This window comes from Crocodylus siamensis, chromosome 8 (assembly GCF_052110815.1).
Source record: "Crocodylus siamensis isolate JL-2025a chromosome 8, ASM5211081v1, whole genome shotgun sequence".
NCBI classification, from domain to species: domain Eukaryota; kingdom Metazoa; phylum Chordata; order Crocodylia; family Crocodylidae; genus Crocodylus; species Crocodylus siamensis.
In genome coordinates, this window is record NC_143402.1 from 58,131,789 (window position 1) to 58,145,222 (window position 13,434).

At 64.1% G+C, this 13,434-nt stretch overlaps 1 protein-coding gene across 1 annotated transcript; it reads left to right on the top strand.

Annotated features, from left to right (window-relative positions):
- The first annotated feature begins 3,140 nt into the window (after positions 1–3,140).
- S1PR2 (sphingosine-1-phosphate receptor 2) lies at positions 3,141–10,028 on the top strand. The gene is made up of 3 exons (XM_090059387.1): positions 3,141–3,680; positions 6,690–7,177; positions 7,754–10,028. Exons 2-3 carry the CDS (start codon positions 6,770–6,772, stop codon positions 8,399–8,401), a joined length of 1,056 nt encoding a protein of 351 aa, XP_089915513.1. The 5' UTR covers positions 3,141–3,680; positions 6,690–6,769; the 3' UTR covers positions 8,402–10,028.
- Positions 10,029–13,434: the final 3,406 nt, after the last annotated feature.

Here is a 13,434-nt window from a genome sequence, read left to right on the forward strand (position 1 = left end):
AGCTGACTGGCAGCTGGCAAACCAGCTGCTGGGAGCTGAGCTGGTGATCTCAAGCCCAGACAGAGGTAGCTATAGCCATGTGAGTGTGATGGGTAGCGATGCACCTTATAGACCACTAAACAAGCTCTATGTATAGCACAAGCTTTCATAAGTTCACTTCAGCAGCTGGGCTCAAGCTTAGACCCCAGCCCAGGTCAGGGGTCCTCACTCCCACTGGAGCAGCTGCTCCCAACCTGTCAGGCACTGGGTGCTGGGCTAGATGTGTGGGAACAGCCAGGTCACCTCAACCCCCATGCTCCAGCTGGGGTCACCCCCAGCATGCACCATGGCTCTGGGGGGTGCAAGACAGAACAAAGGCTGCAGGAGCAGGCAGGTTCCCAGGCCCATGGCAAGACCAGCCTGTGGAGCACAGGACAGACACCCAAGCAGGATAGCTGGGCTGAGCCCTGGGCTGCAGATACTGAGAATCCTATCTCCTGCCCAAGAAGCTGGGGTCTCCCTGAAGCATGGAGCTTACTCGCACACATGAGCGCAAATGGCCCTTGACACTCAACGCAGCCACAGTGCTGACACAGCTCTAGCACTGTCATGCCAAGTTTCTGAGGCACAGCTGGCTGGGCTGGAAATAAGAACTTGATGTGAATGATGGTGAGCGCTATCTCTTGACACCGGTGCGGTTTCCTCTTCCTTGGTGCACTGCAGGCTGAGGCCTCAGCAGAGTCATCTTCAGCTGCCTGAGCGTGGCAATGAGCTGGACTGAGCTGGGCACACCAGGCTCAGCCTCCAGCTCCCGGGTCAGCTGGTGTTATCAGGGCAGCTCTCCTGGCATGGACAGCCCCTTTGCACCCTGTTCACAACTTTGCCAGGTCATGGACACTAGGATGGGACACAGGATCCCAATGCCAGCCACATACAGGTCCCAGCAAGGCAGGGCACGAAGGCGGCACCAGTCAGGCTCTGCTAAGTGGGCTGGTGTGGTGTCTGCCTGTGATGGGGAGATGTGGGCACTGAGAGAGTCCAGGGAGGAAAAGGCCCCCATGCAGCTCCTGTTGCTTTTCCTGCCTGTGGGCATGGAGGCTGGAAGTGTGCAGGCACATCTTAGCCTGTTTGCTTTGGAGAAGGTGTCTGGGCTGGCATGCAGGGCAGAGATTTCAAAAGCAGCTTCCTCCACCACTGCCCCAGCACAGTAGCGCCCACTGCTGGGGAGAGCTGGGAGGGCTGCACCTCTGTGCCCCAGGGCCCATCCAGGCACCTGGTGGCATGGTCCCGTGAGAGATGCTGAGTCTTGTGTCCCCTCTCTCCTGCAAGGCCCATCCAGAGGGCATTGGGGCCACAGCTGAGCAGGATCAGGACATGGGGGGGGGGCACCACTGTGGGGCTTGAGATGGGGACAGGGCAGCGCCCAATGTCCCTGTGGCCAAGGGGCAACCTGGAAGCCCAAGTTTTGGCCTTGGGGTCACAGCAATGTTTATCCTCATCAAGAAGCCACTGAGCTGGGGAGGTGGGCAGGGGGGAGTAGCTGGAGCTCCCAGCTGCTGCTGGACTCGGTGGTCCCGGTCCTGGGTGCTCCAGCTCTGCGCTGGCATCAAGGATGTGGTGACTGCAACACGGAGTCCTGGGGCAGCTGAGAGGAGAGATGGCTTTGCCCCCCGGCCCCCGCCCTTCCCTGGGCCATGGCGGCCAGCTCCCTCTGCAGCCCCCCCTCCCACTCACTGCCCCTGCCCCATCTCCGGGGGCTCCTGGCCCAGGCCGGCGCATGAGCTTATGGCCGGGGAGAGGGGCAGCGGGGGCGGGAGCAGCTGGGACGACTTCGCCTCTGGGTTTGTTGACTTCGGCGCTTGCCAGCGACAGACCCGTCCCTCCAGGGGCTAATGGAGTCCATGTGAGCGGGAGGGGGAGGAGCAGAGCCGCGGCTACAGCCCCCAGCCCCGCCGGTGCCCCTCACTCCCGACCCGCGGCGCGTGGGCCCTTGCGTGTGCAAGGCGGGGGCTCCGGCGCGGGGCTGAGTGGGGGCCGAGGCTGGCCCGGAGGAGGCGTCTGGTTGCAATTAGCTCCTCTAGACGAGAAACCCGAGCGCTTGGCACCCCCGATCCCAGCTCAGGCGCCAGCTCCCCCCGGCCCCGGCCCCGGCGCGGAATCACCCCCTCGCCCCGCCCGGAGATTGATGCCTGGTTTCTGGGAGGGGGCGGGCGAAGGCAGCGAGTCCCGGGCCGCTTGGAACAGCAGGATCCGTGCGGGGAAGGGGCTGCGGGTGGGGAGTGGGGGGCACCGCGGGGCTGGAGGGCGGGTGAGTAGGAGGCTTTAACCCCTCCTTCGCCGCAGACCGGGCTGCTGCCACGACCTGAGCGTCCCACACCAGTCAGTGCCCATCCCCCAGCACGTGGGTGGCACAAGGACACCGGCCCAGCGGGGTCACTAGGGCGAGCGGGACCGGCGGCCCCGGCAGCTGAGCGCCGCCCCCTGCCCCCGCCGCCCCGGTGCCCCCCGCTCGCGACCCGCAGCCCCGCAGTCGGAGCCGAGCGGTGAAGTCCCGGGTTAGCAGTCGCCAGGTGGAGCCGGGGCAGGGCCGGGGCCGGGGTCGGGGTCGGGGCAGAGAGAAGCCTTGTCCCCGCCACGGAGGCGCGGATTGGGGCCCGGAGGGCAGCCCCCGCCCACGCAGCTCCCACGCGGCCCATCCCACGCGGGGCAGGATCAAAGCCCCCCGCCCCCACTTCCTGGCACAGATGCGACGGGGTCCGTGGAAATCCCCGCCCGCGCGGCCCGCACTTCCCCAACGTTTCCCAGGAAGCTTCGTGGGAGGTGGAGCCCACGCACGACGCGGAGCCTCGGGCCCCGCACGGACACGCCCCCCAGCCCTCCAGCCCGTGTGCCCGCTCCGAGGGGTGTTCGCGCGGGGGGGCTGGGCCCGCTGAACCCCCCCCTCCAGCCTCCCTGTCCCGGGCGAGCCCCGCAGAAAGCCCCTGGCGCCCGGCCCACGCCCACTCTTGGCTCAGTGCCCGGGGATCCTGCTCCTCGCCCCCAGGAACAGGAGATGGAGCCCCCCAGGACGGGCCGTGGGGACGGGGCCCCGTGCGCCTGGGTCCGAGCGGGGGTTTCCCTCTCCACCCACTCCGAAGCCAGATTCCTGGACAGCCCGGGCCGCCGTCCCCGGCCGGACACGAGCGTGGGGGACCGACCCCCGCCCCCACCGCCGGCGGGACAGACAGGCAGGCGCGGGGAGGAGGGGCCGGCTCGGAGTCTCTAGCCCTGTCCAGGATCGGGCCGGTGGCGCTGCCGCGATCGGGGCCCCGCGGCACTTTCCACGCGGGGGCCAGGGTGCTTCGTGCCGTGCCTCGTCCCCGCAGCCGCTTCGTCTCCAGCCTCGGGCGCCGGACGCAGCTGCCGCCCGCGGGGGACCGTTGCCCGGCGTGGGAGCCTGCCCCTGGCCCTGCCCCACGGGGGGCGAGGTCGCGCAGGACGCCGGCCTAAGAACCCAGGGGTCGGCCCCCCGCGCCGGGGTGACCCAGCAGCCCCCTCTCGCCCGGCGCCAGTCGCGCCCCGCGCTGGCACGGATTGAACCCGGCGTCTGACAGAGCAGACTGGGGCGGGGGCGGGGGGCGGGGCGGCGGCCGCGCCTCCCTCCCGCTCCAGCTTGCTTGCGGCAGCGGAGCCCGCGGGGAGCGGAGCCGGAGCCGGAGCCGGTAAGGGCCCAACGCGCGGCTGTCGGGAGCCCCGGGCCCCCGCCCCGCCCCGCCCCGCCCGGCCTGGCCCCCGGTGTGCCAGTCCCGTCCCGTCCCGCCGCGCTGGCCGGCGCTGGGGCTCCCGGAGCCTGAGGGACCCACGCGGCAGGGTCGCGCGTGGGGGGCAGGGCTCGCGTGGCCGGGGCTTCCCCCGAGCTTCGCTTTGTCCACTCGTGCCAGCGGGCAAGGCGGCCGCGCCCCACCCAACCCTGCCGCTGCTCGTTATCCTAGGGAATTTCCTCTCCCCGGCCTTTCCCCGGGGGTCTCCCTGGGGCCTGAGTTGCAGGGAGGCAGAGCCTCCACCATGCCCGGCCCGGCAGCCCCCCACGTGTGTCTTGCCCCCGCCATTGGAGCTGGGCAGGGGTCTCACACGGGGGTGTGGTGTTGCTTGCCCCCCCACTCCTGCTGGTTCCCCCCATCCCCACCTGCCTGGGGGATGTCATCACCCTCCAGGAATCCCCTTTTCAGCTCCAGTAGTGGGGGGGCCCAGGTGTCCAGGCCCAGCTGGGGGGGGCAGTACCCATTCCCCCCCCCGTTTCCCCTCTTTGGCTTCTGGTTGTGCAAGCGGGTAACGGCTGTGCTGCCGCACCCATCTCCTGCCTTGCTGCCTGTGCCCCCTCTACACCCCCTTGCAATGCCCACTCATGTCCCCTTGCATGTGCCTGGTGCCCCCTCCTCTGTGGCAGCACACACGTGTCTGTTCCCCACTGCAGGGGCAGGCAGTCCTGGGTGGGCTCCTGGCTGCTGGAACCTGGAGCCTCACGCTGGAGCCCACAGGGGCCTGGTGGGGACCCTCTGCTGGGGTGGGCAGGGGGCTGTGGGTTGGGAGTGAGGGGCACCTGGGGGCAGGGGGCTGCAGATTGGGAATGAAGGGCACCAGCTGAGGTCTCTGCAGAGCTGCCTGGCACCTGTCTGTGGCTATCCTCTCCTTGTCCCTGACACCGCTGTTCCCTGGGGTCAGGGGAGGCTGCAGAGCAGCTGCAGCTGCCCCAGCTCCCCCGCTTCCCCCCCCAGCTGCTTCCTGCCTTGTGGCTGCAGATAAACACCTTGAAATATTTGGAGCATTCAGTGCTGTGACCCGCAGGGACCTGGGGGGGAAGGCAGAGAACTGGGCGGGGGTGGTAGCGCTGCCCCATGGGCCCCCAGTGAGGGACCTGGCTGGGAGTGCTTGTCAGATCCTGGCCTGCTTTAACCCCCTTCCAGCCCCTGGGGCCCCGATCCAGGGTCAGCCAGCTTCCTTCCCCCCAGCCCACAGCGGAAGCCATGCTGTCTGCCCCCTGATTCCCCCTGAAGGCTCCATGTGGCTGGAACAAGGCAGCCTGTGTGTGCTGCTGGCAGGGGACAAACCTCCTCTGTGTCCCTGTGGGTGAGCGCAGGGGGCTTGTGAGATGCTTGGTGGGGGGGGGGAGGGGGAACCGGGGGGGGTCTCCAATGGAGAATATGGGACAAATTCCCTGCCCTGCCACTGCCTCTGCCTCCCTCAGGGCCCCTTGTGCCTGTCACACAGCAGCCACAGTCCTCAGTTTGCCCAGCTGTGCAATGGGTTGAGTTGCCCTGCACTAGCCCAGGGTTCCCTGTGGGGGAGGCACTAGGGGTTCTGGCCTGATTATGCCTCCTTACGCAATTATCTTTTTGTTCCTCACCCCTGCTGGGTGCCACTGGGGAGGCATTACTGACCAACTAGGAGTGGGGAGGAACTGCAAATTAATGTGTGCAAATGAGCCACCACACTAATTTGCATAAGTCAGGCTGGCAGGCAGACAGTTGGAGGAGGGGGCAAATTCACTGAGGGTGAATCTGAGGTCTTGGCTGCATGGGGCATCACCTCCTTCTGCTGAACTGGACCCCAGCCCAGACTCAGCAGCTGGAAACCGGGGTGTGGAGTGGGGGCAGCCTGGTTTAATGGGCAGAGCTCTGAGGGGAGTCAGGACACCTGGGTCCTATCCCTCCCTGCTGGCAGCCTCAGTTTCCCCAGGACAGCAGGGGCTGGTCTCTGATTCCATGAACCCTTCAGAGCAGTGAGACCCTGAGCTGCAGGTGGAGGAGCCAGGCCTGGCTTAGGAGCTGTTGGGATAAGGGGTCTAGCCTAGGTCCAGCTCTGACTCTGGCAGCTCTTGCACCAGGCCTGGGCTCCCTTCCCCATCCCTGAGCTCAGAGTCCCACTGTGCTGGGGAGTCCTGTAGCCAGAGACCAGCTCTTGCTCCCATTGGGAAACTAAAACACCCAACAGGGAGGGGCAGGATCCAGGTGAGCTGACTCCCTTCTGGCATCTGCCCATGGGGCCATGCTCAGCGGTGGGATGGGAGAAAATATTATTTGGGGGGCTGGGAGTGGAGGGGGTGGTGCTGGGCCACCCCTCTCTTCCGCAAGGCTGTTGCACAGCTGGTGCATGGTGGGAGCCCTGGGCATGATGCTGCAATGGCAGGACATGGCAGTGGTGCTGGAGCAGTGCAGCTGTGCTTCTGGGGGCTAAGCCCTGTTAGCCCTAGCCTTCCTCTGCCTATGGCGTTGCTGTATTCTGCTACTGGCCCCAGTTTCCAGCTAATGAGTGTGGGCTGAGCTTCAGCTTTGAGCAAGGTGGGAGCTCCCCAGGTCACCCTGTCCCTCTGGCCTGTGCTGGTGGCTGCAGCCAGTCTCGCAGGTCCTCAGCCAGTGAAAAAGGAGCCTGGCTAGGGGTGCTGGAACCCATGGCGGGAAAGGAAGCTGTGGTAGCAAAGACAAACAAGCAGCCCCAGGTGGCCTGGCCCATCCTTCCCTCCCAGCTCCCGGCAGCCTGGGACAGGGCCATGGAATAGTGACTGGGCCCCACCAACAGCGTGGGAACCCAGGGCTGGGAGTGCCTGGTGGTATGTGGGCAGGAGCTGTCAGGGAAGGGGATGGAGGGAGAAAGACCCAGAGATGGGGTGGGGGAAAGGGGAAGCCCCTTCCTTCCTTCTGCATGCAGCCTCTCACCTCTGCCTCTTCCCACAGGTCCCACCTGTCTGGTCCCTGCCCTGCCCTGCCCTGCCCTGCCCCGCTGTCTGCATGGGCACCGTGGGGCCGGGGCAGGCATGGGCAGCCCCTACACAGCCTACTGGGACCCACTGACAGTGCAGGAGCACTACAACTACACGCGAGGGGCAGACGAGCGGCGCGGCTCACCGCTCTCAAACCCTGTGTCAGTGCTCATCGTAATCGTGTGCAGCCTGGTGGTGGTGGAGAACCTGCTAGTGCTGGTGGCTGTGTGGCGCAACCAGAAGCTGCACTCAGCCATGTATGTCTTCCTGGGTAACTTGGCGGCCTCGGACCTGCTGGCGGGCGTCGCTTTCTTGGCCAACACTCTGCTGTCGGGGAAGCACACCCTGGTACTGACACCAGTCGCCTGGTTCATACGTGAGGGCTCGGCCTTTGCGGCATTGGCCGCCTCTGTCTTCAGCCTGTTGGCCATCGCCATCGAGCGGCATGTGGCCCTGGCACAGGTACGGAGGAGGGCAGCAAGGATGTGGAGCGGTTTGGAGGGACTTCCCGATGAGGAGAGACTGCCGAACCCAGGCCTGCCCAGTCTAGATAAGAGGGGAGCATAAGAAGGGTTTATGAAAAAATGAATGAGGAAGAGGAAGTGCCTAGGGATTTATTATTGCCGGTCTCTCACTGGACAAGAATGAGAGTTCATAGCATGAAACAAGCAGGTCATAAGTTTAAAACTGGCATCTTTTTCCCTCAGCGCAGCATTAAAGGGTGGGACTCATAGCTACCGGAGGTGGTGGAAGCGAAGAGTTCAGCCAGACTCGCAAGGGATTGGACAAGTTTTTGGAGCAAAGGGGCATTAGTAGCTGTGAGCACAGAGTGAGGGGCATGGCCTCTGGATTAGATCTTCCTAAACCTTAAATGCTGGAGGCTACAAGGGAGAGAGAGCCAAGTGGAAAAGCCCTGCTCAAACCCAGTTCACTCTCCCTTTCAGCCTCCGCTCTCTACCGCCATGTAATACAGGAGACTGGGCAAGGAGGACGTGTAATTTGGCAGCTCTTATGTTTTTGTATGTTGTTATGTTGTAGGTAAAGCCCTACCGTCGTGGTGGAGGTGGCCGCATGGTCCTGCTCATCAGTGCCTGCTGGGTTGTGGCACTGGCCGTGGCCGGGCTGCCAGCACTGGGCTGGAACTGCTTGGGGCAGCTGCAGGCCTGCTCCATTGTGCTGCCGCTGTATGCCAAAGACTATGTGGTGTTCGTGGTCAGCGTCTTCACGGTCATTCTGGGCACCATCGTAGCGATCTATGCCCACATCTACTGCGTGGCCCGGTCCAGCCATGCGGAGCGGGCTGGTGCCCAGAGCCTGGTGCTACTCAAGACAGTCACCATCGTGCTGGGCGCCTTCATCATCTGCTGGCTGCCTGCCTTTGTAGTGCTGCTCCTGGATGCTGCCTGTGGGCGCCTCGCTTGCCCCGTGCTGGCCCAGGCCAGTTACTTCTTTGCCTTTGCCACCCTCAACTCAGCTGTGAACCCACTTATCTACACGCTGCGCAGCCGTGACATGCGCCGCGAGATCCTGCGCCTGCTGTGCTGCTGGGGGATGCTGGGCCGCGAACACCGTGCCCAGCACTGCCGCTGGCCCCTGCGTAGCTCCAGCTCCCCTGAGCCCTGTACCCACAAGCATGACTTACCCACGGCGCCCATCATGACAACAGCCTGTGCCACCTCTGTCTGAGCCCCCACCATGGGCAATGAGGTAGCTGGGCATCTGGATCTGGACAGGGCTGAGCCCCTGCTCCCCAGCTGCAGTCTGGGCACACCACAGCCTCTGTCTGTCTGCCTGTCCAGCCAGTCTAGGGCCATAGCACAAGGGGCATGGCCATCCTTATTCATCACAGAGCCCCCAGGGCAGAGCAGACATCTAGGTTGAGAGAGGACCACCCCCCCCCAGCACGGTCTCCACTCCCCAGGCAGGACTGTCTGCCTTGGTTTGATAGGCACTCCCAGGCCCTGCCTGGGCATGCTGCAGCCTCAGTTTGTCGGTCCCTCCATACAGCAGCAGGTGCTACTGTCCCTAGTTTCAGGACCCCACTGGAATTGCGGGGGTGGCAGTGGGGCATAGACTGTCCATGTATCTGTCTGCAGCTGCCTCCCCGGCTCCCCTGGCAGCCTCTGAGCCATGGGGGAGCAGCACGAGCGAGTGTGTGAGTGTCTGTGTATGAGTGTGTCTGTCTGTCTCCCACGCCTGCCCTGAGGCTGGTGCCTCCCTCCAGAGCTGACAGACCGGTCTGGGGAAGCTGTACCCCTGCTGGCGACGCCTGGCCCCTGCAGTGCAGGGAGCGGGGCCCAAGCCCCGGCTGTTGGGGGCTGTGTTGAGTGCAGCAGAGGGGTCCCTGAGGGGGCTGGCCCTGGGTCTGGTAGGGGAGAAGGGGGGCAGGGTGCCTGAGCCTGGCCCCTGTTCGGCAGCAGCTGCTAGTGTGAATCATGGGCTGACATGCCTGGGCAGGGGCAGCCATGCGGTGAATGGGAATGAGCTGCAAGCGTGGGAATGGATTTGGCCCAGCCCGTGGAGTGGACTGGGGTTAAGTCAGCTGCCCCCAGAAGGTGGCATATGCCACAGCCTGGCATGCCCTGTGTCCCCATGTCTCTGCCAGATGCATGCACTGGCCTGGACCCTGCAAGCCAGGTCACAGGAAGCTCCCAGGAGCTATGGGGTCATGTGTACAGGCAGGGTGCACATTGGGGGTGCACGCTGTGGGAGCACTACATATTGTATGTGCATATAGCATATGTGCATGTCCCAGTGCTGCATGTGAAGTGTGTGTGCATGTTCCAGTGCATGTTGGGTGCATGTACATGCCCCCAGTGTGTGTGAGGTGCATATGGGGTGTGTGTCCATGATGTGTGTGCACCCCCCAGTGTGTTTGGGTGGATGTGTGCATAGCACATGCACATGCCCCGAGTGCATAGGATGTGTGGGAGGGAGCTCCATGTACCTTGTCCCTTCTCCAGCTCCTTGTCTCTTCCTGGCCCCATGCCTTGGCTTCCCTCAGTCTCCCTTAGTCCTGGGGGCCCATCTTGTTCACTGAGTGTTGGCTGTGCCTTCTGGCACCTAGTGGCCCCTAATCCTGCTGCTGCCAGCCCTGGGGGAATCTGGCAGACCTCAGTGCTGCAGCCAGGTACCCAGGCTTGGGAGGGCAGGGCTGGCTCTGCAGTATGGTACAGTCAGCATGGGAGGAACCAGGGGATCCTTGTGGCTGCCCCTGCTCCCAATCCTGAGGAAACAATGGAGCCACAACCCTGCCCCCTCACTACCCATATACGAGTGGCCACCACTGACTATTAAAACGAAGTTTCCGCCACTGCTCGTGTCTGCCTCTTTCCTGCCTCTCCTCCCCCCACAGGGTCCCCCATGGCCCCTGCTGCCTGGTCACAGGCCTGTGGGACTTCATCCTGCCTGCTGAAGCTGCCTCAGGGCTGTTCTCGCTTATGCAGCTTGCCTGGGACCGTGGCTGGGTTTACTCAGGCACTTGCTTTGCCCTTCCAGGCGGGGATGGGGGATTTCGGTCCCGGCTGGGGCACATAGATAAGGGTGTGGCAGTGGGGAACTGGGGTGCTGCCTGGGGGGTAGGGAGGGGGTGCGGGGCAGGCAGGGAGACTGTACCAAGTAGAGGCCCAGGCTTCCCGCGCTGTGAGAGGCTGACGTGGCAGCCGATTCTCCACTTCCCCTCCTGTTCTGACTCGTCCAGACAGCAGTTGCCTTGGAAACGGAGGTTTTTTCCCCCCAGACATCCTCCCCTACGCGCACATGCACATGCACTGGGCCTGGGCCAGGGAGTTCAGGGCTGTTGCCAGGTGAATGCTGAGTGATGGGCAGCCCTGCTGGGACCAGGGGGAGCTGCTGGGGGGGCTGCAGGTTGGGAGTGAGGGGCACCGACAGGACTGGGGGAGTGGGCTAGGGCTCTGGGTCGGGACTGAGGGGCACCAGCAGGGCTGGGGGCTGTGCTTCAGGCTGGGCGGGGCGGGGGGGGGCTGAGCTGCCCACCTCTGCATGTTCCTTGCATCTCCAGATCCAGACAGAGCAGCTGGAAGTCCTCTGGGCTGGGCCGCAGGGGCCAATTGGGGGAGGCGTTGACTGGGCCTGGGCAGCTTGTCCCATCCTGGGCTGCTGTTCCCGGCGTTCTTGGAACTGGACGTGTTGGAAATGGGGAGGGGAGGCTGTTCATTGCTCAGGGGGCTCCCACGGGGCCTGGCCAGGTCCTGGCAAAGGCTCCAGCAACTCCCTGGCAGCCAGAGACTAGAGGGAGGGTGTTGGGGGACCCATGGTCTGCCCCCCCAGTCCCACCAGCTGCAGCTGCTGGCCCTGGACGTAGGGCCCACTGGCCCCCTCCTCCCCCCAGAGCCAGCTGCAGCCCGCGGGGTCTGGGAGAAGCCTGGGAATGTTTGGCCTTCAGGGCCTGGGTTTTGCTTGCTCCCAGCTGCTGACGGAGTAAACACAGCTGGGCCAGCTTCCACCACAGAAAGAAGCACCCCCCCAGCCCATGAGGAGCCCCACAGCCCCCCCCCCCACGCACACACTGGGACTTAGTGCTGAAAGTGGCCTAGGCCAGGGGGCTGCAGGACTCCCCACTCCTCCCAGGGGGGTATTAATAGATGGGGAGCGGGGGTTGCAAGTCCCGGAGCCAGAAGCAGAAATCCCAAAATAGCCTGAGAATGGTGCTGCAGGGCCCAGCGCTGCCCAGGATCAGGGCACCTTGTTCCAGAACCTGCAGACAGAGTAAGAGCGAGCTCAGTCCAAGGAGCTCCTGGCCTGAGCCAATATGCGTGTGCTTGCATGTGCAAGTGCATATGTGTGAGTGTATGTGTGTGTGTGAGTCTGTGTGCATGTGGGAGGGGAGCAGAGATAGCCCCGGGGCTTCCCTCCTGCAGGCTGGGGTGGGTGGTGGGAGGGAAGCAGGGGGACCCCACAGGAGCACAGGGCAGATGCTCAGGGGCTGTGGATGCTGGCAGGAGGCTCAGGTCTTGGTGGGGGGGTGGGAAACGATGCGTGGCAGGTTCCTGCAGCCTCTCCTGCCCCCTCAGCCCTGCCTGGCTGGGTGGGGGTTGTGTTAATTCAGCCATGGGTCAGACAAACCAGTCTGGGAGCCTGAGGTGCCCCCAGGGAGGGAGAAAATTAAGCCCATGTCTGTTCAGCCAGGGTCAGGGGCATCAGGGTTCCCTCTGAATCCCTTGTGGGAACAGCGGTCCCAGGGTCTTGGGGCACGCGCTCCCTGCTCTTGGCCCAGACACAGTTGGGCCTTTGGAGCCCTCTGCACAGCGAGTACATGCACACGCATGTCCACACATGCTCCTGCCCAAACACATGCATGCACTGGGGCTTCTTCTCTCCCACCCTCCCTGACTCACGCTGCTCCCCCCACCCCCCAGCTTTCCACCCGTTGGCAGCCCTGGGGTTTCAGTGAGAGTTGAAATCAGTGCTGCAGGCTGCGTGGGGGGACATGGCTTGACCGCATCCGCCTGAATCATCCTGAGGAGGAGGAGGGGGTCGGGGGGGCTGCGGGGAGCTGAGGTCTCTGGAGCCCTAACGGTTCCAGCTCCAGCACATTTGCTGCCCCCCCAGACTCCAGTCGATGCTTCCCAGATGTGCTGAATCCTGCCTGGGACTACAGAGTGTGTGGGGGGAGGGGGAGCTGAGCAGGGCCTGTAGGAGATGGGGGGGGGCATGTCTGGGAGCTGGCCAGGAGCCAGGCATGGGGCTGGCTGGGGATGGGGGGTGCTGGAGCTGAGCTCCGGAAGGGGCCCCATCCCCACTGCCTTCTCAGTGGCTGCAGCTTGATTGAAACCAGGAGGAAGCTGCAAGGCAAGCGCTTGCGCAGCAAGTGTGGGGCAGGGATTCATGGAAAGAGGGGCCTGGTGGGCAGGAGGTGCACTGCAGGCTCCAGCCAGACTGAGGGCTGGGGCCTGGCTTCTCCTTTCTGCATCAGTTCCTCCAGGCTTCCACAGCCAGAAGCAGAAATCCCAAAATAGCCTTAGCTGGGCGGGGGGGGACACCAGAACAGGGATGTCTAGCTGCCTGGGGAACCCCCTGGCCCTGCAGAGCTCCCCCCCAGGCCCAGGCACCTGGAAAGGGACTGCAGGTATGATAGGGAGCAGTGCCCCCTGGTGCCTACGAGGGAGCCCCGCACCCCCGGGGCCCCTGCACCTGACTGGGAGGTGCAGGACCCCCAGCCTGGAGCACCCAGGGTTGCATCCCCACCCCAGCATTTCCTGGCTGAGGGGAGGCTGCAGTGGCTCTTTAGGTTCCTCGGGGGTCCCAGGAGGAGGAGCAGGGGCCTGGTCTCCATGCATGCTGGGGGGGTGGTGTGCATGCCCATCTCCCTTTGCATGCCTGGCTGTGTCATCTGCATGAGTGAAGGCACAAGTCTGAGTGTATAAGGGCTACACGTGTGTGTAAGGAGCATGTGCACATGCCACTGCGCAAGGGCACAGGTGCTCCCGTGCGTGCACAAGGGCTGCTACCCACCCCTATTCCCTGCACACCCAGCTGCCTGGTAGGATAGTACCGTCTGCACCCCTCCGTGTGATTATGGTACATTCCAACTGACCCCCCACCCCAGCTCTCGGTGGTACACCCGACACCTCCCACCTCCTAAGGATGGTATGTCTCAATTCTCCCTGTGTCGCATGTGGAAATGGTTCCTCCCAGTCCGCCTCAAAATAATGGTACGTCCCATTTGCCCCCTCTACTCTTGGCACGCTTGGTACATC